Source organism: Oncorhynchus kisutch, linkage group LG14 (genome assembly GCF_002021735.2).
Source record: "Oncorhynchus kisutch isolate 150728-3 linkage group LG14, Okis_V2, whole genome shotgun sequence".
Taxonomy (NCBI): Eukaryota; Metazoa; Chordata; class Actinopteri; order Salmoniformes; family Salmonidae; genus Oncorhynchus; species Oncorhynchus kisutch.
In genome coordinates, this window is record NC_034187.2 from 28,113,685 (window position 1) to 28,140,450 (window position 26,766).

General features: G+C 42.1%; 2 protein-coding genes and 1 long non-coding RNA gene across 4 annotated transcripts; 1 reads left to right on the forward strand and 2 right to left on the reverse strand.

Moving 5' to 3' along the window:
* Positions 1-1,263: 1,263 nt before the first annotated feature.
* Positions 1,264-4,546, reverse strand: LOC109904048 (uncharacterized). The gene is made up of 9 exons (XR_002257122.2): positions 4,252-4,546; positions 3,662-4,097; positions 2,881-2,930; positions 2,701-2,771; positions 2,477-2,561; positions 2,173-2,371; positions 1,996-2,087; positions 1,814-1,888; positions 1,264-1,591 (listed from the first exon to the last, which is right to left on the reverse strand). It is a non-coding gene; the product is annotated as an uncharacterized LOC109904048 (long non-coding RNA).
* A 1,944-nt stretch (positions 4,547-6,490) lies between these two features.
* On the forward strand, positions 6,491-13,478 carry angel1 (angel homolog 1 (Drosophila)). Of its 2 annotated transcripts, none has more exons than XM_020501120.2 (10): positions 6,491-6,621; positions 7,110-8,051; positions 8,177-8,412; positions 8,525-8,594; positions 8,734-9,176; positions 9,304-9,454; positions 9,611-9,721; positions 9,865-9,895; positions 11,898-12,064; positions 12,183-13,478. In XM_020501120.2, exons 1-10 carry the CDS (start codon positions 6,525-6,527, stop codon positions 12,341-12,343), a joined length of 2,409 nt encoding a protein of 802 aa, XP_020356709.1. In that variant the 5' UTR covers positions 6,491-6,524; the 3' UTR covers positions 12,344-13,478. The 2 variants fall into 2 exon arrangements, with proteins under 2 accessions (XP_020356709.1, XP_020356712.1); XM_020501123.2 differs by having other exon boundaries at positions 6,492-6,621; positions 7,998-8,051.
* An 836-nt stretch (positions 13,479-14,314) lies between these two features.
* vash1 (vasohibin 1) lies at positions 14,315-26,450 on the reverse strand. The gene is made up of 7 exons (XM_020501748.2): positions 25,332-26,450; positions 22,979-23,067; positions 22,193-22,249; positions 21,415-21,489; positions 20,551-20,932; positions 18,660-18,769; positions 14,315-18,400 (listed from the first exon to the last, which is right to left on the reverse strand). The coding sequence occupies exons 1-7, from the start codon at positions 25,557-25,559 to the stop codon at positions 18,328-18,330; spliced, it is 1,014 nt and encodes a 337-aa protein (XP_020357337.1). The 5' UTR covers positions 25,560-26,450; the 3' UTR covers positions 14,315-18,327.
* Positions 26,451-26,766: the final 316 nt, after the last annotated feature.

Genomic DNA, 26,766 nt, shown 5'->3' on the forward strand with positions numbered 1-26,766 from the left:
TTTAGTGCAGGGATGTCATAATGGTGTGGTATTATAATTTCCCGAGTTGATTCATAAAGTTGGCCTGAAACGTGGTTATGTATACTGGAGGAATGTATATTTTATGGTTATATGTGTAATGCATGGACTGTATGTAGAAGCCGGTGATTTCTCTGTAAAATTGCATAACAGGGTTTAGATTGGGGCTAGCGTGGAGAGTCTTCCGTCAGCTTGGGCTGGGAGTAGGAGTACATGGTGGGGGAGCTGGTGGGCCTGTGGTGGGTCCTGCTCCCGGGCATGGGAAGGTGGATGCGCTCCCTGCTCAGGTTGGTGACAGAGTAGCGGCTGCTGTTGGACATGATGATGTGGTGCCAGGAGTTCAGTGGGGTGGCAGAGAAGTGCTGGGGGCCACTGGAGTCCTCCAGTGACCATGAGCTGCAGGGGGTGTTGGAAGGTCTTCAGGATGCGCTTGCTCTTCTGCTTCTCCTTCTTCTGACGGGACTCCATCTTATGCAGCTGGCATCCTCTGCTTCCTGGTGTCGGCCAGACCCCTGAGGAGAGACTCCGAAGAACATATTTAATGTGATGTTTCACTAAAAGGACTTTCTTAGCATTTGAAAAGGAAGAACATTGGCACGACACAACAAGCAATAATAAATAGATATGTTTGCCCTACTTCGACACTTTGACCATAAACGTCTGCTCATGGTGAGTTTTTTTAAGGGCAAACAGATGTGTGGACAGTTTATGACAAGTTTCGGTTCAGTTCTCAGGTTATTGCTGATGTTTGGTGTTTTCTTTACACACTCATAGCGGTCTTCAAATAATGTTGCTAGTTCACCCCACCCTGACAGTGTGTACTGTATGAGAAAAGCCCACCTGTAATCAACCATCCCTGTCCTTTCACGATCCAGTCTCTGGAACGTTCCATGACAGATTGACCAGGTGAATCCAAGTGAAAGCTATGATACCTTATTGATGTAACCTGTTAAATCCATTTCAATCAGTGTAGATGAAGGGGAGGAGACAGGTTAAAGAGGGATTTTTAAACCTTGAGACAATTGAGACATGTTTTGTGTATGTGTGCCATTCAGAGGGTGAATAGGCAAGACAAAAGATTTAAGTACATTTGAACGGGGTATGGTAGTAGGTGCCAGATGCACCAGTTTGAGTGTGTCAAGAACTGCAACACTCCAGCCATCTTGACACAACTGTGGGAAGCATTGGAGTCAACATGGGCCAGCATCCCTGTAGAATGCTTTCGACACCTTGTAGAGTCCATTCCTCAATAAATTGAGGCTGTTCTGAGGGCAAAGGGAATGGTGGGTGCAACTCAATATTAGGAAGGTATTCCCAATGTTTTGTACACTCAGTGTATGAGAATAACATTACAGAAACCACTCATACGAGTACATGCAAGTGAGGGTATTCCGGGGTATCTTCGAGCATTGGAAATGCATTAGCTCAACAGACCCTGCAAATGTCAGGGACTATGGGATGAGCAATTAGTTTGAGAGCTGCACAGCCTTCCTGAAGTCTGCTACAGGCACTTGCATTGTCCCATCTTTGTGGGACAGTCCCAAAGGTGCAGCTTTTGTTGATCCAGATAATCCTTCAAAGAAAAGAGCAGAGATGTTTTTCCTTGACATAATCCTCCCTATTTCACATCTTGCACTGGTTTGAAAAACATTGATTACTAGGTACCAGTGAGTTGAATTTGAAGTTTATTTAAAAATGTGTTTAAATACTCTGTATTCAGTTATGATTTACAATCACTTGTAACTACTGCATGTGAATACACATTTGACAAAAATTATATGACCAGTCAGTGTACCTGGGTCAAGGCATTTGGATGTTTTGTTAGCGATAAAGCCTCTGACACCTCCATACAGCACCTCTAGACTGGATTCTACTTACAAACACAAAGGACTCAGTTATAACTTTAGCATGGTTTGGAGTGTTAACAGAGGAACCAAAACACTTTGTGTACATCAAGTAGAGAACAACAATGCTCACAGATATGTTGAACTCCTCCAGAGCAGTTCTGGGCGTGTTCTTGACCACAGTGACAGCCAGCGCCCCTCCACTGTCAGAGAGTTATAAGTCAGCTGCAGGGACACAAAACATCTAAAGTCACCCTAGTTCCACACCACACAGGTCAGGGGATGTGAGCCCTGTCAATCAAGCACCTACTGTCAGCACTCCAAGAGTGTCGTTGGCCTCCAGCCCTTGCACTGCATGCCCACCCCCTCATTGGTGATGCAGTTGTAGTTGAGGTCTAGATATTTCGATACCAGAGTGTTGCTGAATTTCAGTGCCTCTCTTAAAGTCAAGGCCCCTTATTCCCAAAGACATTCCAGGACAGGTCTAGGTGTTTCAGGGTCACATTCACCTTTGTGAAGAGGAGATATCTTCATCACATACTGTTTAACTATTTTTTTTTAGGGAACAATTATACTTTGAATGTGGGAATTGGGATGAGTATGTTTATCCACACCTTGTGGCCGGCACAGAAAGCCACAGCTCCTTTCATTTGCAGATGTTCCAGCTTAAGTCAAGTACCGCCAGACCTTCATAATTTGCTATAGGATTACAAGGTCAGTGACAGCAGATGCAAAACGCTAAACACTCACATTGTGAATGATTGTAACCCGAATGACTCCATGAGACTGCTCAACCGTAATGATGTGAGATGCAGACATAAAGTGAAATGGTCTCTACCTAACATCTGCCCCAGATGCTCTCCACTTCTCCCACAGAACTGATTGTGGCTCAAGTCCAGCTCCTTCACTCTGTAGTTGTTCAAAAGGGAGAGATATTGCAAGTAGCTAGCTATAGACTCCAATGACAGTAATATCATCAATATGCCTGCATTTTTTTATGTAATTTCTATTCACTTACTGCCAGGGCATCTGCAAAACTTTTAGCATCGTCCTCTATGTATCCATTCCCTGTTGTTGAAATTTTTGAAAAAAAGATTCACAAATAAAGTAGAGAAATATAATATATTACTTAACAAAAATATAAACGCATCATAAGGGAAAAGGGGATACCTAGACAGTTGTACAACTGAATGCATTCAACTGAAATGGCAAAGGAGAAATGCTCACATCATAAGGGAAAAGGGGATACCTAGACAGTTGTACAACTGAATGCATTCAACTGAAATGGCAAAGGAGAAATGCTCACTAACAAGGATGTAAACAAATTTGTGCACATCATTTGAGAGAAATAGGCTTTTTGTGAGTATGGAATATTTCTGGGATCGTTTATTTCAGCTCATGAAACATGGGACTAACACTTTACATGTTGCGTTTATATTTTTTTCAGTGTATCTAATGAACAGAGTTTTTTGTTTTCATGTTCAAATCTGTGTGTACTACCTGAAAGTTTGACGGATTTGATGGAAATGTTGTCAAGCAACATTTTTGCTCTGCACTCAGCGCCTTCAGACAGTAAGCGATTGTTGGACAAATTCTACTAGACAAACAGTTGGCATTTTAATACATCTCTTAATGTGAAGGACTGCATGGCCTGCACGACTCCAATGCCCTCTTGTGGCAGATTGTGGGACATATAGCACATCATACTTGTCCCACGTCTGAATGAACATGTTTAAGAGATGTTAATGCTACCAGATACATTTACATTACCTTCTTACAAAGAACTCATACAAACTTACCAGATGGCGAATGGGGAAATTTGCCTTCAACATCGCCACAGGGTATTTGGCTCCCTCAGCCAGCAGGTAGTTTCCTGCCAGCTCCAGGTTGGTGATGTGCATGTCCCTGTTCCCCCACAGAGGAGTCTGAGAACAGTAACCCAGCACTGGAGCTAACAACAGAGACATCTGAAGTACAGAATCCATCAGTCAAGGACAACAGATGATAGTCCATATGTCCTGTTGATGAGCATTCCTTGAAGTTGATAATGTGTCAATAGACATCCAGCAGACTTATCACCAGGGCAATGACCAGCGCCTCCCCCCAGGGGTCCCATGCCGTGGTGGTTGTGGCTCATGGTGGAGGTGCCCAGATTCCAGAGGAAGTAAGAGACAGGAACCACTCGGACCAGGTTGCAGGCCTGCAGGTACATCTCAGCGGTGGTCTTTTTCACCTCTAACGATGATAAGAAGTGGTGTCGCTATCAGACAACCATCAGGGTGAGATATGCATAAAACAAATCAACTTACAATACAAACAATAATACATTGTAATAACTACTGTGATCTGATGTTTTTTTTATCCAAAAAATTTCAATAAAATAGCATACTCATCAACCTCCAGGTCTGTATCCCACTCATCATGCAGGTCTAGGTCTTCTGCAATGGATGGACTGACATTATCTGCTTGGCAGACTCGAGAGATAGGATAGACATCTCCTGTGTTCAACTCTCACCAGATCCAGGTCCACCACATATACATGTTGAAATATTATTTTGCATTTCAGTATGTCTTTCATTGATACAGTACTTCCCACCATATGGTACTCTACATGAACAAAAGTATGTGGACACCTGCTTGTCGAACATCTAATTCCAAATTCCTGGGCTCTAGCAGGGTAGAAATTAGTCTAACTGACTTGTTGGATAGGTGGCATCCTATGACGGTGCCACGTTGAAAGTCACTGAGCTCTTCAGTAAGGCCATTCTACTGCCAATGTTTGTCTTTGGAGAGGAAGGCCCTAAAAATTGTCAAAGACTCCAGCCACGCTAGTCATAGACTGTTCTTTCTGTTTCAGCACGGCATGCGGTACCAGAGTGTCAAGTCTAAACAGCTTCTACCCCCAAGCCATAAGACTCCTGAACAGCTAATAAAATGGCCCAAACTATTTGCACCCCCCACTCTCTGTTATTATCTATGCATAGCCACTTTAATAACCCTACCTGCATGTACATAATTATCTCAACACCGGTGCCTCCAGCACATTGACTCTGTATATAGCCCCACTATTGTTATTTACTGCTGCTCTTTAATTATTTGTTTTTCTTATCTCTTACTTTTTTTGTTGTTGGTATTTTCTTAAAACGGCATTATTGGTTAAGAGCTTGTCAGTAAGCATTTCACTGTAAGGTCTACCTGTTATATTCGGCGCATGTGACAAATAACATTTGATTTGAGATTGCATGGCTGTGTTCTCGATTTTATTCCACTGTCAGCAACAGCTGTGGTTGCAATAGCCGAATCCACTCATTTGAAGGCATGTCCACATACTTTTGTATATATAGTGTTTATCATGAAAAAATATATATAAAATATTCCTGGGTAGTACACCATTGAGTATTATAGATTTGGGAGGATTTTCACTGTCAATCCATAAAACTTCTGCATTCACAGTTCCAGACCATAATGTTTTACAAATAGGCCCTTTTCCAGTGCACGACACACTGACGTTACGCGACTATTGGCTGCAACGCCTGTACGTTGTTATTACTTCTAAACCAAATAACTTTTTGGGGTTGTAATGCGCTTACAATAATGTTTCGATTATTGCTTGAACAGTCGCTAAGATTATAGTTGGTTGTGATCTTTGCAAAATAACTATTTTTAATGCAGCAGGTAGCTAGAATGCTAACGCTCATTGACATTGGGTGTAGCAAAAGCTAGTCAATGTTTTACTGGTTGAAGTTTAAATGTTTTTGTAAGCATAATGCAGTTGATTTGCGATGATGACACAGACATTATATTAAGCAGGTCATTCATACGAGCCTTAAAGTCCAATTATAATCCAAAAGTAGTGTGAACTGCACTAATTAGCTGGCATTCCATAAGAAGTCGCATGTTTTGCCACCACCTCGTGCAGCACTGTTTACAAACACATAAAAGGAGTCTATATTCCAACGTGCAGCTTTCTTGTTATCACTATAATGAAGTCAGCCACTGAGATGGTTGTAGTGTATGGGTTCACTTTTTTTTAAAGACAATTATACATAATTCATGTGAGCATACCAGTGAGGGGATTCGATTAATCTGGCCCGGATGAAAGTTGATTGCATTCGTTTTGGAACCGGGCTGGCTGCCCTTGGGCATGAGGAACTGGGAACTCCGAGAAAAAACGAAAAAAACTCTTGAGTAAACCTCGGAGTTCTAGAAAGAATTTCCGACATGGAATTCCGAGTTGGATGACCATTCAAAACGATGTTCCCAGTCGGAACTATTTTCTTTCGCCGAGTTCCCAGTTGTCTGACTTGCCGTGTTAAATGTTAAATACAAAACGCATTTAAATCAGAAGTCGGAGATTTCCGAGTTCCTCGTTGTTTTGAATAGGGAAAATGCCCACGCTAAAATCGTCTCAAAACAAAAGTGACATGTAATTAAGCACATGGAGTAATGAACAGGATTCTTAGTTTTTTCAAAGGTGATTGTTTTTGATAAAACGCGTAATCTGCCTTCCAACTGAAAACTAGTTAGACAATTAAAACATATTTTATGGAAATTGATGTTTTGTTGAGAACATGACCTTGTGGCGCAGATTATTGTTCGATTTGAGAAGGGCACTCATCCCGTTCATATCACGGGCCATAGCCCGGTGCCCCGCGGCTCGGCATGATCGGGTCCGCCCAATCATTGGAGCGGAGCATGATTGGGAGCCTGATATTTTACGGGCTTTACCCGTTAACACGGTTTATAAACTGCGTCACAGGTAAACCACATACAAACAAACATTTGACACATAGATTTTTGTTTTATTGCCTGTACATTTTCGCCGAACATGATGGCTCGTTTGGGTGCCTAAAGTCGAATGACCGAATAGCTAGCTCTAGCTAACTAACTACACGTCTCGTAGCACATATTTAGTTGGAGTCCAATTTTTAATCGATGATTTAACTAAAGGCTAATCTGGTCTGCTTTAGCTACCGCATGCTATTTGAGTTTGAACATAATCTAAATAGAAAACACATGGCGTTGACATTTTAGCTAGGCGCAATGGATTCTAAATGTACTGCGTGACGTCATATGAGTACCACGTGCATATGTTGTGGTGTGTGCAGTGACTGACAGCTTTTTGTTTGATTTTATGAGGAGTAATGATATAATTGCTTAAAATATTTGTTTTATTATAGATGCATGCAGTAATAATAAGCTAGTGTTTGAACACATGTAAGTTATCGCACCATTTCTTTTATACAGAACCCTTGAAAAAGGGTTCCTCTGTGTCCATTAATGGCAAGGTGTGGGATGGTGAAGTCCCTTCCAAAAGATTTACTAAAACGCAGGCAGGCCTGCTGGATCCGTGGCTTAGTACAAGCAGCGGGCCCCCAAAGGCCAAGAAGGATCCCGGGAAAGTGACTGGGGAATGGATGAAGGAGAACGGCGCACTAGAAAAGGAGAAGAGTAAAGAGGCAGAGATGAAGAAAAGCACTGTGAAAGAGGTGATGGGGTCTGAACCAGAGAAAGACAGGAAAGAGCCTGTATTTGTAACTCTGGAGGGTCGGCTGCTTGATGGAGTGAAGGAAGAGGAGCCAGAGGTGAGAGACGGCGTGGAGGAGGACGGGGTCAGAGAGGAAGGTCCAAAGCAGCAGGACCAGGAGCAGACTCTCCTCTACTCAGAGAAGCTCATGAGGGATGATGGCGTGCAGGAGGCTCCCTGTTCCCCCACAGAGGAGTCTGAGAACAGTAACCCAGCACTGGGGCTAACAACAGAGACATCTGAAGTACAGAATCCATCAGTCAAGGACAGCAGGACAACAGACGATAAAGCGATTGTCCATGTCCTGTTAGAACAGATAGTGGAAAAGATGAGCATGGGAGAGTCAGTAACCAAGGCACAGGTGCAAAAACCGGAGTGGGAGAGCCAAACTGCAGCAGGACTAGACTTGAGCTCTTTTGTAGACCCACATGCAAGCACTAGTGAAGTGCCTGCTGAGATATGGGATCCTGGGCTGGGCCTGGTCTCCCTTCTCTGTGAGGCAGAGGCCCAGACACAGCCATGGGAGAGTAGGGCTCAGCCCCCACCCAAGGGCTGGCATTTCCCCATCGGCCCTGGCTTGAAAGAGGTGTTGTTCTGCCCTTCCACAGCGTTCCCAAGCATGAGCTACTACCCACATTCACTGGAGAGAGAGACCTTCGAAGGTGAGCATTTTGCATAATATCTGTTACATTAAGTACAGGTTTTTGATTGATTGTTTGTGAACCCACATCACCATCAGAATATCAATGTTACCGTTTGCTTAGATATCTCTCTGCTTCCCCCTCAGTGGTGTGGAGGGTGTGGGAGGAACTCAGTGAGACCCACACAGCGCCAGAGCCTCTCCAAAGGCCCCCCTCAGAACCCCGGCCCCTGTTTGACTTCACAGTGATGTCTTACAACATCCTGGCCCAGGACCTGCTGGAGGCCAACCAGGAGCTGTACACAAACTGCCCTCTAGGGGTGTTGAGCTGGGACTACCGCTTCCCAAACCTCACACAGGAGTTCAAGAAATGGGAACCAGATGTCAGTCTGACCTTACTAAATTAATACAGTAACATCTATTGACACTGTGTTGCTGAACAATTGTCATCGGAGTCTCCTTGTGAATTGAGCTGTATGTTATTCCCATGTGTAGATCCTGTGTCTGCAAGAGGTCCAGGAGAACCACTTTACAGAGCAACTCCATCCTGTCCTTCGTGACATGGGTAGGTCCAAGTTCCTCAGCATCTGTTAATGGCACAATCAAGACCATTGCAGAATAATGCAAGTCAGCTACACTTAGTAACAGACATGTAATAGTTGTTTGTATATCAATATTTGTAATTTTGTGGTTCCATCCTCAAGGCTACACCTGTGTTTACAAGCGGCGCACCGGCACCAAGACTGACGGCTGTGTGATTTGTTACCGCGGCGACCGTTTCTCCCAGGTGTCAGAGAGTCTGCTGGAGTTCTACAGGCCAGAGTGTGAGCTGCTGGACCGAGACAACGTGGGCATTGTCCTGCTGCTCCAGCCAATTATCACACAGGGGTCAGAAGTCACTGCCAAGGGCCCACCCCTCTGTGTGGCAACCACCCACCTCCTGTTCAACACCAGGAGGGGTGACGTGAAGCTGACCCAGCTTGCAATGCTGCTGGCAGAGATCGACTACATCGTGAGGAACTGCAAGGTGAAGGGAGAGCACTGCAATGTTGTTCTATGTGGAGACTTCAATGCTCTACCCAACATGCCTCTGTACCAACTGATCACGACAAGACAGCTTTACTATCATGGTCTACCTGCCTGGATGGTGAGCACACTACTCCTATGGAAAATGACTTGTCAATTTTAAGCTACTTAATAATTCAATGGTGAGTTGGTGTTCAGTATGTCACCTTGGCCAATGGGTTCTGTGTTTTGTTTCCTATGTGTGGCAGATATCAGGTCAAGAGGATCTGTCCTACAACGTCCATCATAGGAGGGTATTCGCTCCCCTTTGGCCAAGCACCGTGGGCATCGATGACAACTGCCAGTACACAACTGTAAATGAGCCAAAGAGTCAAATCACGTCAACCCAGAGTCCAGAACGTATGTGTCAGTCTTTCTGTTTGGACCATGTCAGGGTGGATTGTTGGTCAAGCTCCCATTATGACAATTGGTCGATTCATCTTCTCACTCAGTATCTCAATTTAAGTCTTGTGTGATGGTCTGACTGGCCACTCTATATTTGTTCTTCCTGTGTAGGGAACCTGCAGTACAACCATGGCTTCCTGCGTCGGCTGCGTTTCTGTGAGGCTGCCTGTGTCCGGCCACAGGACCTGGAGCTCATCCCAGGGGTCACTGACAACACACCTGGTAACACACACACACACACACTAAAACTAGACCCCAAAACATTTAATCTCAACTATACCCACGGCAGGTGAGACCCCAGAGCACAGTTGTGTAGAGAACAGTTAATGACTCCTGTATGTTACTCTTTCACTTATTTCCAATAGATCCTGAGGACAAGCATCCTTATACAACAAGGTCAGATTTTATGTTCCTTTTCAAAGGGCCACATTTCATGTTAAATTTTGTTTATATGTCATATACACCTGATGTACACAGTGCAATAAAATGCTGACCTGCAGGTTCACCTCTCCACAATGGGTAAGTGAATAAAACCATACTAAAAGCTCAATTCATTTTTGAAAATGTTTTAAATGTAAAAAAAAAAAAAAAAATGCAATTAGAAGGCACTCAACGAATTTAAGTAGGATATTTACACTTGCTGAGGAATTGTGCAATGGATTGTGTGATCAGACATTGTGCAGTAATATACAGTTGAAGTCGGAAGTTTGCATACACCTAAGCCAAATACATTTAAACTTAGTTTTTCACAATTCCTGACATTTAATCCTAGTAAAACTTCCCTGTCTTAGATCAGTTAGGATCACCACTTTATTTTAAGAATGTGAAATGTCAGAATAGTAGTAGAGAGAATTAGTTATTTTGGCGTTTTATTTCTTTCATCACATTCCCAATGGGTCAGAAGTTAACACACTCAATTAGTATTTGGTAGCATTGCCTTTAAATAGTTTAACGTGGGTCAAACGTTTTGGGTAGCCTTCTACAAGCTTCCCACAATAAGTTGGGTGAATTTTGGCCTATTCCTCCTGACAGAGCTGGTGTAACTGAGTCAGGTTTGTAGGCCCCCTTGCTCGCACACACTTTTTCAGTTCTGCCCACAAATTTTCTATGGGATTGAGGTCAGGGCTTTGTCCAATACCTTGACTTTGTTGTCCTTAAGCCATTTTGCCACAACTTTGGAAGTATGCTTGGGGTCATTGTCCATTTGGAAGACCCATTTGCGACCAAGCTTTACCTTCCTGACTGATGTCTTGAGATGTTGCTTCAATTTATCCACGTAATTCTCCTTCCTCATGTAGCCATCTATGTTGTGACGTGCACCAGGCCCTCCTGCAGCAAAGCACCCCCACAACATGATGCTGCGACTCCTGCGTTTCACGTTGGGATGGTGTTCTTCAGCTTGCAAGCCTCCCCCTTTTTCCTCCAAACATAACAATGGTTATAATGGCCAAACAGTTCTATTTTTGTTTCATCAGAACAGAGGACATTTCTCCAAAAAGTACGATATTTGCCCCATGTGCAGTTGCAACCCGTAGTCTGTCTTTTATGGTGGTTTTGGAGCAGTGGCTTCCTTGCTGAGCGGCGTTTCAGGTTAGGTCGATATAGGAATAATTTTACTGGGGATATAGATCCTTTGTACCTGTTTCCTCCAGCATCTTCACAAGGTCCTTTGCTGTTGTTCTGGGATTGATTTGCACTTTTTGCTCCAAAGTACGTTCATCTCTAGGAGACAGAACATGTCTCCATTCTGAGCGGTATGACGGCCGCGTGGTCCCATGGGGTTTATACTTATGTACTTTTGTTTGTACAGATGAACCAGACTTGTGGATCTCTACAATTTTTTTAGCTGATGTCTTGGCTGATTTATTTTGATTTTCCCACGATGTCAAGCAAAGAGGCACTGCATTTGAAGGTAGGCCTTGAAATACATCCACAGGTACACCTCCAATTGACTCAAATGATGTCAATTAGCCCAGAAGCTTCTAAAGCCATGACATCATTTTCTGGAATTTTCCAAGCTGTTTAAAGGCACAGTCAATATAGAGGTTGTAAACTTCTGACCCACTGGAATTGTGATACAGTGCATTATAAGTTAAATAATCTGTCTGTAAACAATTGGAAAAATTACTTGTCATGCACAAAGTCGATGTCCTAACCGACTTGCCAAAACTATAGTTTGTTAACAAGAAATTTGTGGAGTGGTTGAAAAATGATTTTTAATGACTCCAACCTAAGTGTATGTAAACTTCCGACCTCAACTGTAAATAGGAGTCCAGTAGCAGCAGGCTGTAACGCAACAAAACGGGGATAACGTCAAGGGTTTGAATACCTCCTGAAGGCACTCTGACAGTGCTGAATACATGTTAAATGTAATAACATTGTCCATGTCCTTCCTCAGGTTCAGACAGACTATCTCCCATTACCTGAACCTGCGGTCAGCCTACGGCCACTTCATCCCTGGAACAGACCGTGCTGAGGTGACCACGCTGCACTCCGAGGTTGGAGCTACAGTCGACTACATCTTCTACTCTCCAAGGCTTGGCATTTCTGGTGCTGATCAGAAAGGTAAGGGGCATGTATCCAAAGGAAATATATATAAATAGCCATTGATATTGTCCTCCAGTCTAGTAAGTGTATAGAGAAAGAAGAATTGAGAGATGGTGTACCAAAAACGTTGTTTCAGGTGGAGGTCAACGGCAGAGCCAAGGTCTGAAGCTGCTTGGTCGTCTCTCCCTCCTACCAGAGGAGGACCTCTGGTCAATGAACGGTTTACCCAATGAAATGTTCCCCTCGGACCACCTCAGTCTCCTGGCCAAGTTCCAGCTGGACCTGAATCCTGTGTGATTTGGGCTGTCTATGGTCAATGAAGAATCAGGAGGACAGAGGTCAAGCATTTAAACATTTTTGTTCAAACCTTACATGATTTGCCCATGGCACAATTCCATGTTTAAAAGTGAATACTTACTTGGTCCCTGGGGCTCACAGAGAGTTTTGAGTCCCATCTAATACTCTGCCTGTTTCCTACCTGAAGAAAAACTACTCAGCCCAATTTCTAGAAGAGATGGGATGTCCTCTGAATGATAATATTTGTTTACATGTATAGAGAGAAAAAATAACCAAAAAGGTTAGATTCAGTTAGTTGGGGTTTATTTGACAAATGCTCTTACTGTTAAGATATGAATACAAGAAGCTTTTAGATTTAGAAGTTTATGGGGATTTTGTTTACTCAGTTTGTTCACAATCTGCTACACTAGTAAATTGGAACATTTGTCTTAAAACATTTACAAACTGTGAAATAATTGAATGTCAATGTTTTCTATTTATTTAGCTGTTTCCCCCCCTATCCTCTGGCTTTGGTCCAGTCAATATTATTTGTTCAAGTGGTAGAAATCTTAAATAAATCTAACAATAGCTTGGCAGTCTAATTAGGTTGATCTACATCATCTTTGGGTGTTAAAATTGTGACCTGAATGTTGGCAGTGCCACACTGAGATGGAAGCTCTCTCGCTCTACTGAGGCACTCTGTCGAGGAGAAGATGAGTGTGGCTGGCTGAGGCATGAATCAATTATTCATTCAGGTTGCAGGGAGGGAGCGTTCATGCATGCTAGGGCACTGTCGGGGCTTCTGTGTGTGTGTGTGTGTGTGTGTGTACACTGCAGTCTAGACCAGGGTTTTCCCAACTCAGTCCTACGACTCCCCCTGGGTGCACGTTTTTGTTTTTGCCCTAGCAATACATAGCCGATTCAAATCATCAAATCTTGAGTTGGTTATTTGAATCAGCTGTGTAGTGCTTGGGCAAAACCAAAAGGTACACCGGGCAGGGGGGTTCCCAGGACTGAGTTTGGGAAACCCTGGTCTAGAGGAACAGCCAACAGACTCCTGTCAACACTAAGACCTCTAGTTATAGCTCACTGGAATGACACATGTCAAGGTCTGACACTTCCTTTAGTCTAACTACAATAAATCAGGTGTTCTCTCTTCCGGGGAACTATTTTCTGTTTCTCATAATGAATCACTGAAAGAGTTTTTAAATGTAAGTTAGCATAAAGGCAGGCAGTGGGTTCAGTGTGTAAGAATTCCAGGATCTACCTTGAAACCTGAGTTTGACTGTGCTGCACGAAAATACATTTCCCGTGGCACAATACACATGCACTGAGGAGAAATGGGTCAGTAGGTTTTTCAAAGTAGGCCACTATTCATTCTGTCTTCATTTCATAAACAGTGGTGGGGGAGGTAGTACCTAGTGTTTGTTACCTCTGGGCTTCTGTTTTGTCTCCCTCTGTGCCTTAACAACTTAACAAACCTATTTCAACTGCAGCTGTGATTCTTTTAAACACTTGCATTTCACATACCATACCTACATGATGTACATTCAGCTATAGCATATACTAACAGGAGCCATTTCATAAGAGAACAGTCCCCAGCTACTCTTGTGCTACTGTATATAAGAGCTATCAAAATCTCCCTGGTCTGAACATGAAACAGTAACAGAGGCTGTTTGTTCAGGAGAGCAACAACCATGGCAGTCCTCTGTGCTCGTATGATGAAATAGGTCAGGTTAGCAGGGTTTAGTTAGTTAAGCCTTGTTAGCCGATTGCAGTGCTGTCAGGTAGACTATCCATTCAGCCAGGCTTCCATTAGACTTAATTGATTTGTGCAGCAGAATCCTTGGGCATCAGTACACTAGACACAGCCAGCACAGTACAATTGACTTGTACAACCCATGCTGGTTGCTAGCACTGGCATCTCTCCAAAAAGCATGTGATGAATGGGAAAAGAGGTATGTTAATCACTCAAATGTTACACCATTTGTTTTCAACAAATCTGGTCAAATACCAGTTCCTTGTTTATTTCAGTTTCAAGTGTCACAAAGCCATACGGGTGATTTACGGTTACAATATTTCAGATGACATGTATTAATACAGTGTCATCACCACATCTTTGCACTAAGGAACAAAAACAGACCACATTGCAATGAAAGGAGGAAATATCAAAACCTCTGATTTCATGTCTTGGAGCCCAAAATGGGCTCGGTCAAATGTCTCACAGTGTACCAGCGGGCAATAGAATATACAGAAAATTCAAATTAGTATAGCTGCAACCAAATGTTGTTCATTGTCTTACTGTATGGTCCCCCAGTACACATATCCTCAGTATGGGATTTGTATTAAGCTTTCTTTGAAGACAATTAAAGGAGGAAATGTTAGTCACTCTCTTTAGTCCAGGCTACACTGCCCAGTTTGGACTCTTGGTTGGCATGTAGGCTATCAGTTTGTCCTCCATGTCCTTAGCACCCAGTTTATTTATACCGTATCGGTCATTGATTTTTAACTACATTTTGTCCACTGTTGTATTTTGTCGATCTCTAAATATAGCTGAAGCTTGCTAATAAACTTTCAGCCATCTGACCCATGTCAATGAGTTAGATAAATCCTAGCAACAGACACACCGGGAGGAAAGTGAGAGGAGTTGACTTTAAAATCAATAGAAAGCCTTACATGATAAAAGGACAATTACAATCTTTTGGCACAAGACAACAACCTCTGTTTATGGTATTGAAATTAAAGTGGACTAAAGGAATCCCAACCAACAAATTTCAATGTGCTCTGTGGCAATATTTAGAAATGTGGTGCGGACTTCAATTTCTCAAATGCTCGGTAATAATAAAAATTGAGGCTAGTATAAAATTACAGAAACTCTGGCCTAAATGCCATATAAAAATGCAGATGAGAATACTGTAAACAAATCTCTTTGCACCTTGAATACAACTGTTTAATATTTAGAGTAGCTAGACAACCACACTAAGGCTGTGTTAAAATAAGAACAAGATTATTTATACTGAACAAAAACTAAATATATCAGTCCATGTCAATATTTAAAAAAAGCAACTGCTGCCTTCAAAATGCCTATTTCATCAAGAATAATGACAGCAAAAAAAACTAAAATCACCTGCAATGTAATCGTTCACAATTGGAAAAAACATTTTGTGAGGTTGTCTCATGAGTGACCACAAAATTCTAAACTTCTGTCGACCACAGTGACCACTTTCTCTTACTATCCTAAAAGGAATCCACACTTCTCATGCTTTGGAAGGTTTATATAGACTACTGCACGCTGAATTACCCCATATTCAATCATGTGTAATCAATAGCAGAACATACAAATACGAGAGTAAGGTGTAGATCACTCAGTTTGCTGGCTATTTGGGATAGAGCAGATGGTACAGTATGTTTTGCTAGTGAAATGGAAGATAAACTATTCATCCTGTAACACTTGTTTTCTTTATCACTGTCTATTAAAATGTTCATTAAAAGGCACAAGGTAAGTGGATTGCAAACTACACTACAAAAGCGGTTACTATCCAGCAGAGCTAAAATAAATATTTCCACACTTAAAGTACAACATGGAGACAGATTGCAATTCTTAATAACTAACATGGATCTCTTCTGTGATATGTCTAATTACTCATTTTTACACCTTACACAGCTTAAGCTAAATGTAACATTGCATATTAACCCATCTTTAAAAACATGAGCCATACCTGTTTAGCCTTTGGGAATTCCTTAAATGCTGCCTGAACCAATCTTATTGTAGAATGAACTATAAAAGAACGGTGTCACTACCAAGCTTCCGGCTTTATAAAAAGCCTGGTAGCAACCTAGAACCACAGAGCTGCTGAATGCCACGTTTTTGGAAATAATTTTATAACTAATTTCATACAATTCTACAAATTTTGTCAGGGGGATTTTTTTGTGTGCAGTTTACAGCTAATGTCCTGCAATTCTACACATTTTGCCATAGGGTGCAGTTTTTAATATGTCAGAGTGACTAACAAAATCAATGGGGGCCCCCAGTTGGTAATTCGATCAGGATTACTAGAAGTTTAGATAGCTGCCCGCTAGACTAATTTACCAATCTAAAAATATTTAGCTGACATGGGTTCATTTAGTGACTTCCAGTGACTGACGCAAGAGAAAAACTGCTGATGCACAACCACATCTTGAAATTGCACCTTGTGTATTCTACCTCTCAAACGTAAGTTGAGATCCCACTGAGAACAAAATAATAATAAGTAGGCCTGTGGAATTGATCCTACACAAGGGTTTGATATCCCCTGGTGTAAAACGAGTGTTTGATATCCCCAAAGTTGAGCATTGCGAGACCTTAGAATTATAGGCTTTGAACATACAGTACCAGTCAAAAGTTTGGACACACCTACTAATTTCTTTATTTTTGCTATTTTCTACATTGTTAAATAATACTATGAAACTATGAAATAACACATGGAATCATGTAGTAACCAAAAAAAGTGTTTATTAAATCAAAATGTATTTTATGTTTGAGATTCTTCAAAGTAGCCACCCTTTGCCTTTGACAGCTTTGCACACTCTTGGCATTCTCTCAACCAGCTTCATCAGGAAGTCACCTGGAATGCATTTCAATTAACAGGTGTGCCTTGTTAAAAGTTAAGTTGTAGAAATCCTTTCCTTCTTAATGAGTTGAGCCAATCAGTTGTGTTGTGACAAGGTATGGGTGATATACAGAAGATAGCCCTATTCGGTAAAAGACCAAGTCCCAATTATGGCAATAACAGCTCAAATAAGCAAAGAGAAATGACAGTCTATCATTACTTTAAGACATGAAGGTCAGTCAATACGGAAAATGTCAAAAACGATCAACCGCTATGATGAAACTGGCTCGCATGAGGACCGCCACAGGAAAGGAAGAACCAGAGTCACCTCTGCTGCAGAAGACAAGTTCATTAGAGTTCACTGCACCTCAGATTTCAGCCAAAATAATTGCTTCCCAGAGTTTAAGTAACAGACATGTCAACTTAAACTGTTCAGAGGAGACTGCGTAAATCAGGTCTTCATGGTCGAATTGTCGCAAAGAAACTACTACTAAAGGACATGAATAAGAAGAAGAGACTTGCTTGGGCCAAGAAACACGAGCAATGGACATTTGACCGGTGGACATCTGTCCTTTGGTCTAATGATTCCAAATCTGAGATTTTTGGTTCCAACCACCGTGTTGTTGTGAGATGCAGAGTAGGTGAGCGGATTATCTCTGCATGTGTGGTTCCCACCGTGAAGCATGGAGGAGGTGTGATGGTGCTTTGCTAGAGACACTGTCAGTGATTTATTTAGAATTCAAGGCATGCTTAACTAGCATGGCTACCACAGCATTCTGCAGCGATATGCCATCCCATCTGGTTTCCACTGAGTGGCACTATCATTTGTTTTTCAACAAGACAATGACCAAGGAGAGTGATGGAGTGCTGCATCAGATAACCTGTCCTCCACAATCACCCAACCTCAACCCAGTTGAGATGATTTTGGTGGAACTGATGGAACTCCTTCAAGACTGTTGGAAGAGCATTCCTCATGAAGCTGGTTGAGAGAATGCCTAGAGTGTGCAAAACTGTCATCAAGGCAAAGGGTGGCTACTTTGAAGAATATAAAATATATTTTTGGGTTACTACATGATTCCATATGTGTTATTTCATAGTTTTGATGTCTTCACTATTATTCTACAATGTAGAAAATAATAAAAATAAAGAAAACCCCTAGAATGAGTAGGTGTCCAAACTTTTGACTAGTACTGTACATTTAGTCAATAATCAGTTATTGACATGGCCATGCTCTGTACAGTATACCTCACGTTTGTTTAATGCAAAATACCCAAACATAAATTGCTTACACGTTACAAACCTATTTGGAGAACTGAACACAAAAGCCCCATTCCCCAGAACAAACCTTTTGTCAGACAGAACCCCACCATTCTAAGATCTTGTTTTGCAGGATGATTTTATGAAGTGAAATCCTCCTCACACTCGAATCTGATATCCATTCATGTCTGGTGGCGGCTTCGGATCAAGAACTTTCTTCTCTCCAGATGGACTGTAAACCCCCAAAAAATATATATATGATTTCTCATGACACAGATTAAAACTGAGAGATTACTGTTCAGAGATTCCTCTTGAACTACACCATCATAGGACTTATAGCCTCTAGTGCTTGTTCAGATCAGTGCAGGGCCATCTCCACTACAGCTAGCATCTTGTTTATTGACTTAACGAGTATTTACTGTGCTGTCAGAGAGACTATAGTGAGACTAAGCAGCTCCTGACATCTGACTACATTGCACAATCAGTATTACCGTCTCTCGATGCGGCTGTTCCTGCGCATGGGGCTGCCTGGGTTACGGAGGGGCGAGCCCATGCTACTCTTCCTGTCTTTGGTGGGTGAAGGGGGTGCAGCCTTTCCAATCTGAAAGACAATCACACAGTTCTGTTTACCTCACAGTAACAACAAGGGGCACCACAAAGGTAGAGGTACAAATGCTTACAAGTTGAGTTCTGGTCATATCCACCGTGTAGACTAAGGAGAAGTGCAATTCTCCAATTACTAAACGTTTATTTTAAAATTCAGCACACCATTTATGCAGAGTAGGGAGGAGGAAGGACACATGCGTATAGATAGATACACACACACACAGATCATCAGCTTTCAATTACTTAGAGTAGTGCTAAGGTGAGCGAGCACCTCAGTGAGAGGCCCTATTGTGCTAAAGGAGGCACAGTTTTGACGGTGATGACGGTAAAATCGGCCCCATCTTTAATGTGATTGTGAGTGCGGCCATTGGGTGAGAGCCCTCGCTATAAAGGATCAGCCATTGATTGATTGAGGCAGCCATGCGTGACTCACAATGGAGCAGAGAAATGTCATTACATTAGTTATTATTATTCACAGGGCCCTGCGTAAGGCTCCTTTCATTACTGTTTGGGATGATAGCCCATGAGAGGTCATAATTTGAGGATGATAGCTCCTGAATTGGCAGGTCAACTCCATATCATCATGCATGACGGGTCAAAAGGAGGTCAGCAACTCTGTGATTAAGGGCTTTCCATCTGCTCAGGATGGATTCACATTCAACGATCCCCTTGTGCTTCCCTCTCACATAGATTCAGATCTAATGTAGCTCACATGCATCCCAATTTAATTTGACACTAATCTAAATTCAGTGCTGATACAGTGATATGCTGCAGACTAATTCAGTCTCAGTTGGATCCAGTGGTGTAATTTACTTAAGTAAAAATACTTTAAAGTACTACTTAAGTTTTTTATTTTTTTATTTACAGTATATATCTGGACTTTACTATTTGTATTTGACAACTTTTACTTCACTACATTTTTTAAATATATTTTTTTATTTTACCTTTATTTAACTAGGCAAGTCAGTTAAGAACAAATTCTTATTTTCAATGACGGCCTAGGAACAGTGGGTTAACTGCCTGTTCAGGGGCAGAACGACAGATTTGTACCTTGTCAGCTCGGGGGTTTGAACTTTCAACCTTCCAGTTACTAGTCCAATGCTCTAACCACTAAGCTGCCCTGCATTCCTAAAGAAAATGATGTACTTTTTACTCCATACGTTTTCCCTGACACTCAAAAGTACTCGTTACATTTGTATTAATTTAGCAGGACAGGAAATTTGTCTAATTCACACACTTATCAAGAAAACATCCCTGGTCATCCCTACTGCCTCTGATCTGGTGGACTAAACACATGCTTTGTTTGTAAATTATGTCTGAGTGTTGGAGCGTGCCCCTGGCTATCTGTAAATTTTAAAAACAAGAAAATGGTGCCTTCTGGTTTGCATAATATAAGATATTTGAAATTATTTATTATTTATTTTATAGTATATTTTAGCTGTTACATTGACTTTTGATACTTAAGTATATTTAAAACCAAATACTTTTACTCTAGTAGTATTTTTCTGGGTGACTTTTACTGGAGTCATTTTCTATCACGGTATCTTTACTTTTACTCAAGTATGACAGTTAGGTACTTTTCCCACCACTGGTTGGAGCTAATGCAATCACTAGAATTCTCTAATAAGGAAGCTGACTGGTTTGGTTCATGGACATTTTCCATCTCAGTCCCCAGGATCCTTCCTGGATGTGTGAACATGTCCTGCTTTAGTGCTGTACATCCCATCACACCCCAACACTCTTTAACAGATGATCTCTGTATCCCTGGTCCCGTACCTTCAGCCTCATGTCCCGGGTGTGTCTCTCCAGCTCTCTCCGCAGCTCCTCCTTGGTCAGTTTGTCCACGTCTATTATGGAGTGTTTCCAGTCTATCTGTTCCACACTGTGGGGGTCATGGGACACATACTGACCAATCTTCACCTTCCTCAAGGTGTGCCAGTAGCCCCTGTAGGCCCCCTCAAACTCCTGCACCAGGTCAGCCAGCGTGCGGAACTCCAGGGGTTTGAACATGAGGTCCTCCCGCCGGCTGATGCCCAGTGCTCCGAAGCGGCCCCCGCTGTGCACCCCCAGCACGATGTGGCAGAAGTGGTTCCCTGAGAACTGAGTCTTAAAGCTGAGGGGGAAGCGCTCCACACCCGGCATGCTGTTGCTGAGGTAACTGGGACAGGCAAGGTCAAGGAAATGGAAACCCCTATTATAACTTACCTGGTTGTATGCTCACACTGGACTGCTCTTTTACAGGGTAACATAGACAACAACAGTTTTCAAGCCCCAATGATCTGGTTTTTAAACAAGAATACATTAGTCATATACAGTAGTCTCAGACTGTAAGCACACGAGTCTGTTCTAATCACATAATACTTGGATGCCCTGGTTGTGCCCATAAAGCTTTGTCTTATCTAAATCCCTGTTACCACACTGTTTGGGGCATCACTCTGGGTTATTTTTAGTTTCCCATAAACACTCAGTTGGAAAACAACATTTCCAGGTCATCATTTATCCTCACCCCATTCCTAAGTCTCCAAAATTTGACAAAAAATGATGTGCAGGTAAAAACACAGGCATAAGAAACTCATTACAATTTCCACGTGCTGTCAGTGTGACCCATGGAATACCTAAGCTAATTAAAGGAAAGGATACATTCCAAGGATCACTGCCTCCAGACACTTGATTGGTAGTGACTCCCGGATCATCTCCTTGGCGATGTCCATCAACCTACACAGAATATGAGGGTTAGAAAAGACCTGAAGGAAAAGCAACAAAATAGTCTACACTAAGGTAATAATTCTAAACATGGATTGAAATGGCCTGAAGGACATTTGCACACATTGCAGGACATGTGCATGCATGCAAAGAGAAAATGATTACCTCCTTTAGAGAAAACTATTTTTAAATTGCAGGACATGTGCATGCATGCAAAGAGAAAATGATTACCTCCTTTAGAGAAAACTATTGATTACTAAAAAAGATCTCAAAGCTTAGAAAACTGGCACTTTGAGGAACATTGAAATAAAATCGTCTGGTCACAAACTGAGTGGATGAGCAAGCAAAATGTACTAGAAGCTCCTGCCTGGGAAACAGATCCTATTAGGCTATGATAACAGTTCCTGTTCCCTCAGTCCTGGGGTGCAACAGACATACAGCTGATCCAGATATCCAGTTCCTTCAGCTTCTGTCATGATCAGCGCAACTAGGAAGCAATTGGTAAACATCCTCAGCTGCTTCTTCTGTTTGCTGCCTCTGTGGCCTCTCTGCAGCTCCAGGAAAAACTATTTAGTCAAACCCTGAGATTCTCTCTGGCAGACAACAGTCATGTCATTTACACTGTCTGACATTTACAAACACTTAGGATCATCAAAGAGCTAAGCTAAAACGAAACGTTAGGAAACATTAATTGGATAGAAGAAACTGTGCTTACGCAGTAAGAGGCCTGCTCTTCTTGATTTCAAAAAACTGTGTTCCTGTGTGATTGTACCTGTAGGATATTGTTAAGTACAAAGAATGCAGAGGGAGTGAAACAACATGGAACTGTTCAAACACAACTAAACATATTCTCATGGGGAATAAAAACATGTTAAGTGATTTCTGATATTCATACTTCCTCGTTTGTGAATTATGGATGAGCTTCTTGAGCTGAGAGGTGCTAATGTTTATGCTTAAAATAGATTATAGCCTAAACATGGCCTACATTCTGAGATGTTGTGACATGTTTAGGACATACATATTGTCCTGAAAAGACAGAGTCAAACAAGTATGAAGTATATATGAACCATTTTACTGGTCAGTCACCACCATAATACTTATTCAGTACATCTACTGTGTGTGGGCCAGTTTCCAATAGCATGGAATCAGCTTGTGCCTATATCTATGAATGATGTATGAAGCTTAAAGCAATACATAATACAGTGCATGGCTAACACATATTTCAGAAGACCCATCTTGAATTCAAACCCAGAGCAGAGTGTGCTTGCATCATGCATGGAATTGAGTTTGTTTGCTCAACCGAATGTATATTTTGTTGACATATCTGGATATGTCCTAAACTGTTCAGCCCACCCTGTCAATCATAAAAACTGACCATGACAAACAACTGCACCTTGAGGTCCAATGAAGAGTCATAGCTTTATCTAGGCTACCTGGGCTATCATTGGTTCAGTGCTTGGCAATAGTGACAAGCAGTTCTACCATTCCAGGCAAAGGATACTGCAAATCCCTGATATATTTCTGTATGGCTTCTAGGCGCTGTGGGATACTGGTGGTCGGCTGGTATGTAGGCACACTCAGTGTTGGAATCTATGGGGGAGAGGCAGAGCACAACCAGAGGCATTAATATCACACAATCCCTATATTTACATAGTTGGAGAATGTCCACTTGTTTAACCTAACAACCATGTTTTTTAAACTTTTAACCCATGATCATTATCTTAATTGTTCCCTATGGCGAGTCTATCGGTGGCAGGTAGCCTAACGGTTAAGTGTGATGAGGTTTAACTGAAAGGTTGCTATGACAATCTAGTGACATTTTCATCTGCGTGGTCTGTAATGTATATATTTGACAGCTTTATCCACTTGGTTTTGGTCCGAAAATAATGTAATTTTGTATAATGAAATTCCTAACTGGAATGCGCAGTCGGAGACACACTTAGTATACTTAACGAAAACAAACAACCCATCATTGACAATAGTCCGTGGATGTCTTCAAGCATACAGTGCCTTCGGAAAGTATTCAGACCCCTTGACTTTTTCCACATTTTGTTACGTTACAGGCTTAATCTAAAATGGATTAAATCGTTTTTTTTTCATTGTCAATCTACACACAATACCCCATAATGACAAAGCAAAAACAGGTTTTAGAATAAAAAACTGAAATATTACATAAGTATACAGACCCTTTACTTAGTACTTTGTTAAAGCGATAACAGCCTCACATCTTCTTGGGTATGACGCTACAAGCTTGGCACACCTGTACTTGGGGAGTTTCTCCCATTCTTCTTTGCAGATCCTCTCAAGCTCTGTCAGGTTGGATGGGGAGCGTTGCTGCACATCTATTTTCAGGTCTCTCCAGAGATGTTCGATCGGGTTCAAGACCAGGCTCTGACTGGGCCAGTCAAGGATATTCAGAGACTTGTCCCAAGGCCATTCCAGCATTGTCTTGGCTGTGTGCTTAGGGTCGTTGTCCTTTTGGAAGGTGAACCTTCGCCCCAGTCTGAGGTCCTCAGCACTCTGGAGCAGGTTTTCATCAAGGATCTCTTTGTACTTTGCTCCATTCATCTTTCCCTCGATCCTGACTAGTCTCCCAGTCCCTGCCGCTGAAAAACATACCCACTGCATGATGCTGCCACCACCATGCTTCACCGTAGGGATGGTGCCAGATTTCCCCCAGACATGATGCTAGGCATTCAGGCCAAGGAGTTCAATTTTGTTTCTCATGGTCTGAGATTCCTTTAGGTGTCTTTTGGCAAAGTCCAAGCAGGCTGTTGTGTATTTTACTGAGGAGTGGCTTCCGTCTGGCCACTCTACCATAACGGCCTGATTGGTGGAGTGCTGCAGAGATGGTTGTCCTTCTGGAAGTTTCTCCCATCTCCACAGTGGAACTCTGTCAGAGCGACCATCGGGTTCTTGATCACCTCCCTGACACAATCCTGTCTCGGAGCTCGACAGATATCTCCTTTGACCTCATGGCTTGGTTTTTGCTCTGACATGCACTGTCAACTGTGAGACCTTATATAGACAGGTCTGTGCCTTTCCAAATCATGTCCAATCAATTGAATGTACCACAGGTGGACTCCAATCAAGTTGTAGAAACATCTCAAGGATGATCAATGGAAACAGGATGCACCTGAGCTCAATTTTGTGTCTCATAGCAAAGGGTCTGAATACTTATGTAAATAAGATATTTCAGTTTTATTTTTTATATATTTGCTAAAATGTCTAAAAACCTGTTTTTGCTTTGTCATTATGGGATATTGTGTGTCGCTTGATGAGGAAATGTTTTTATTTAATCCATTTTAAAATAATGCTGAAACGTAACAAAATGTGGAAAAAGGGAAGGTGTCTGAATACTTTCCAAATGTACTATATAGTCAATTAACTTTGCATTCATATGGTTGATTTACTGAATGTATTATATCCAGGTGAGGAGAAGGCATGGACAGCTCAACTGGATTCTGCATGCCTGTATGTTGCATGACAGAAATATGTAGCTTTTAAATGACCGTTGTACAATTAAACTGAATCACTCCATTACCATCATTCTGCATAATCAGCTATTCACTCTATTGTCAGTAAGTGTGAATTTGATGAAGTTCATGTAGCATAATATACTAAGCCCATGCTATTGGAAAATATATCTTCCTGAACCGTTTACTTTATGTTTATCTCAATCTTGAATGATGGTTTACTTTAAATAAATGTGACTGGTGTGCATATTACTGAAACAGTGTCTAGGCCTATATTTCGGGGGGCTATTGACAAAGTCTGCGTACGAGTGCAGCCTGTAGAGTTCTCAACAGTCAGGCAGGGTGTCTAGCTAGGTCAGGACTTCACCTTCATCCTACCTTGGGCAGATCACTGGCTCCCCGGATGCGTTTCCCTATGGCCTCACCATTAGGGTGAATCCGGGCCACATGCCTCCACATCTGCTCCCAAGTCTCCTCATCCACTGGTAGGCCTCCCCTGTTCACAAAGAAGGGCACACCTCCATCCCGCAAGTCCTCTTCACCTTCATCCTCCTGCTCCTCATCTCTCTCCTCCACCCCCACACACCCCACTGTGGTCCTCAGCATCCCGCCACACAACGGACCCCAGTCCTGGAACCTGGCTGGCACAAATGGCTTACAGCCTCGCCCTTTAACTGTCAATCTGATTGCAGTTTCTCAGCAAGTAACACTCCCACAGCAGGTGAGAAACATGAGCAATTCATGACCCGCTGGATATGTAGGACTTTGCAAAACTGCAGGCTGTAGCCTATTAGCCTGCAAATTCAAATACTGTGCCTCTCATGAACAAAATGGCACACTGACTTGAAAATATGTTCCATATGTTGTTACAATTGTCCACTTAAATTGTCAGATGAGTTCAACTTCAAAAACATTAACAAATGCTTCCAAAATCAGAGATTAAAGGGAATTTTTGCTACCTCGATAGTCATAATCACTATCTGATCAACATGGTTATTGGCACTTTATAAAAATCACAATGATCTATAAGATGCAAATTAAGTCAAGTATATCACTGAAAAACATGAAACTACACAAAAATGATCAAAACTAGAAAAGGCGTGAATTGGCAGCCAACATTAAACACACTATACTAGGCCTGCAACATTGATGATAAATTCAGCACCTTGGAAATAATGAATACACACAATGCCTACAACATAACGGGGGAAAAAATAGCAGTCTTCCAACAGGGTAGGCCACAACAAACTACCTTATTACAAATCCCTAATACCCGGCACCGTTATCACAGAGCGGGGATTCCGTCTATATCCAAAACGCCGGGAAAGATTCGATTGGACATTTCTTCGACACTCTGCTTAGCCGGTGGCGCATTTCAGTCTAGTCCATTTGACATCATATTCTTCTTGTCAGTCCAAGTCATTGTCCAGTTTGAACGCCCATGGCTTCACAGTAGCGAGTGCTGATCTCATGCCTGCTACAATATTGCGCCGCTCAGACACTCCCAGAACCCAGCAGCTGCGCATGCTCTATCTGACGGATTACATCTTCCACGACATGCACATTTCGTCTACTGTGGGTGGCGTCAGCCAAACAAAATTACTCCTCTATTACAGACAAATGATGAGCGGAAAATGCATTAGTCTATTGATAAATATACTGTGAACTGCAATGACTTGCAGGTACGTGATATAATGCCAGCACAGTGGGCAGCTATTATATTAACATTTAACAGCAAATATATTGTATTGGCATCATTCTTGGATACTTTACATGCAGCAAAGCTCAAGGGTTTACTGTATAATAAATGCAT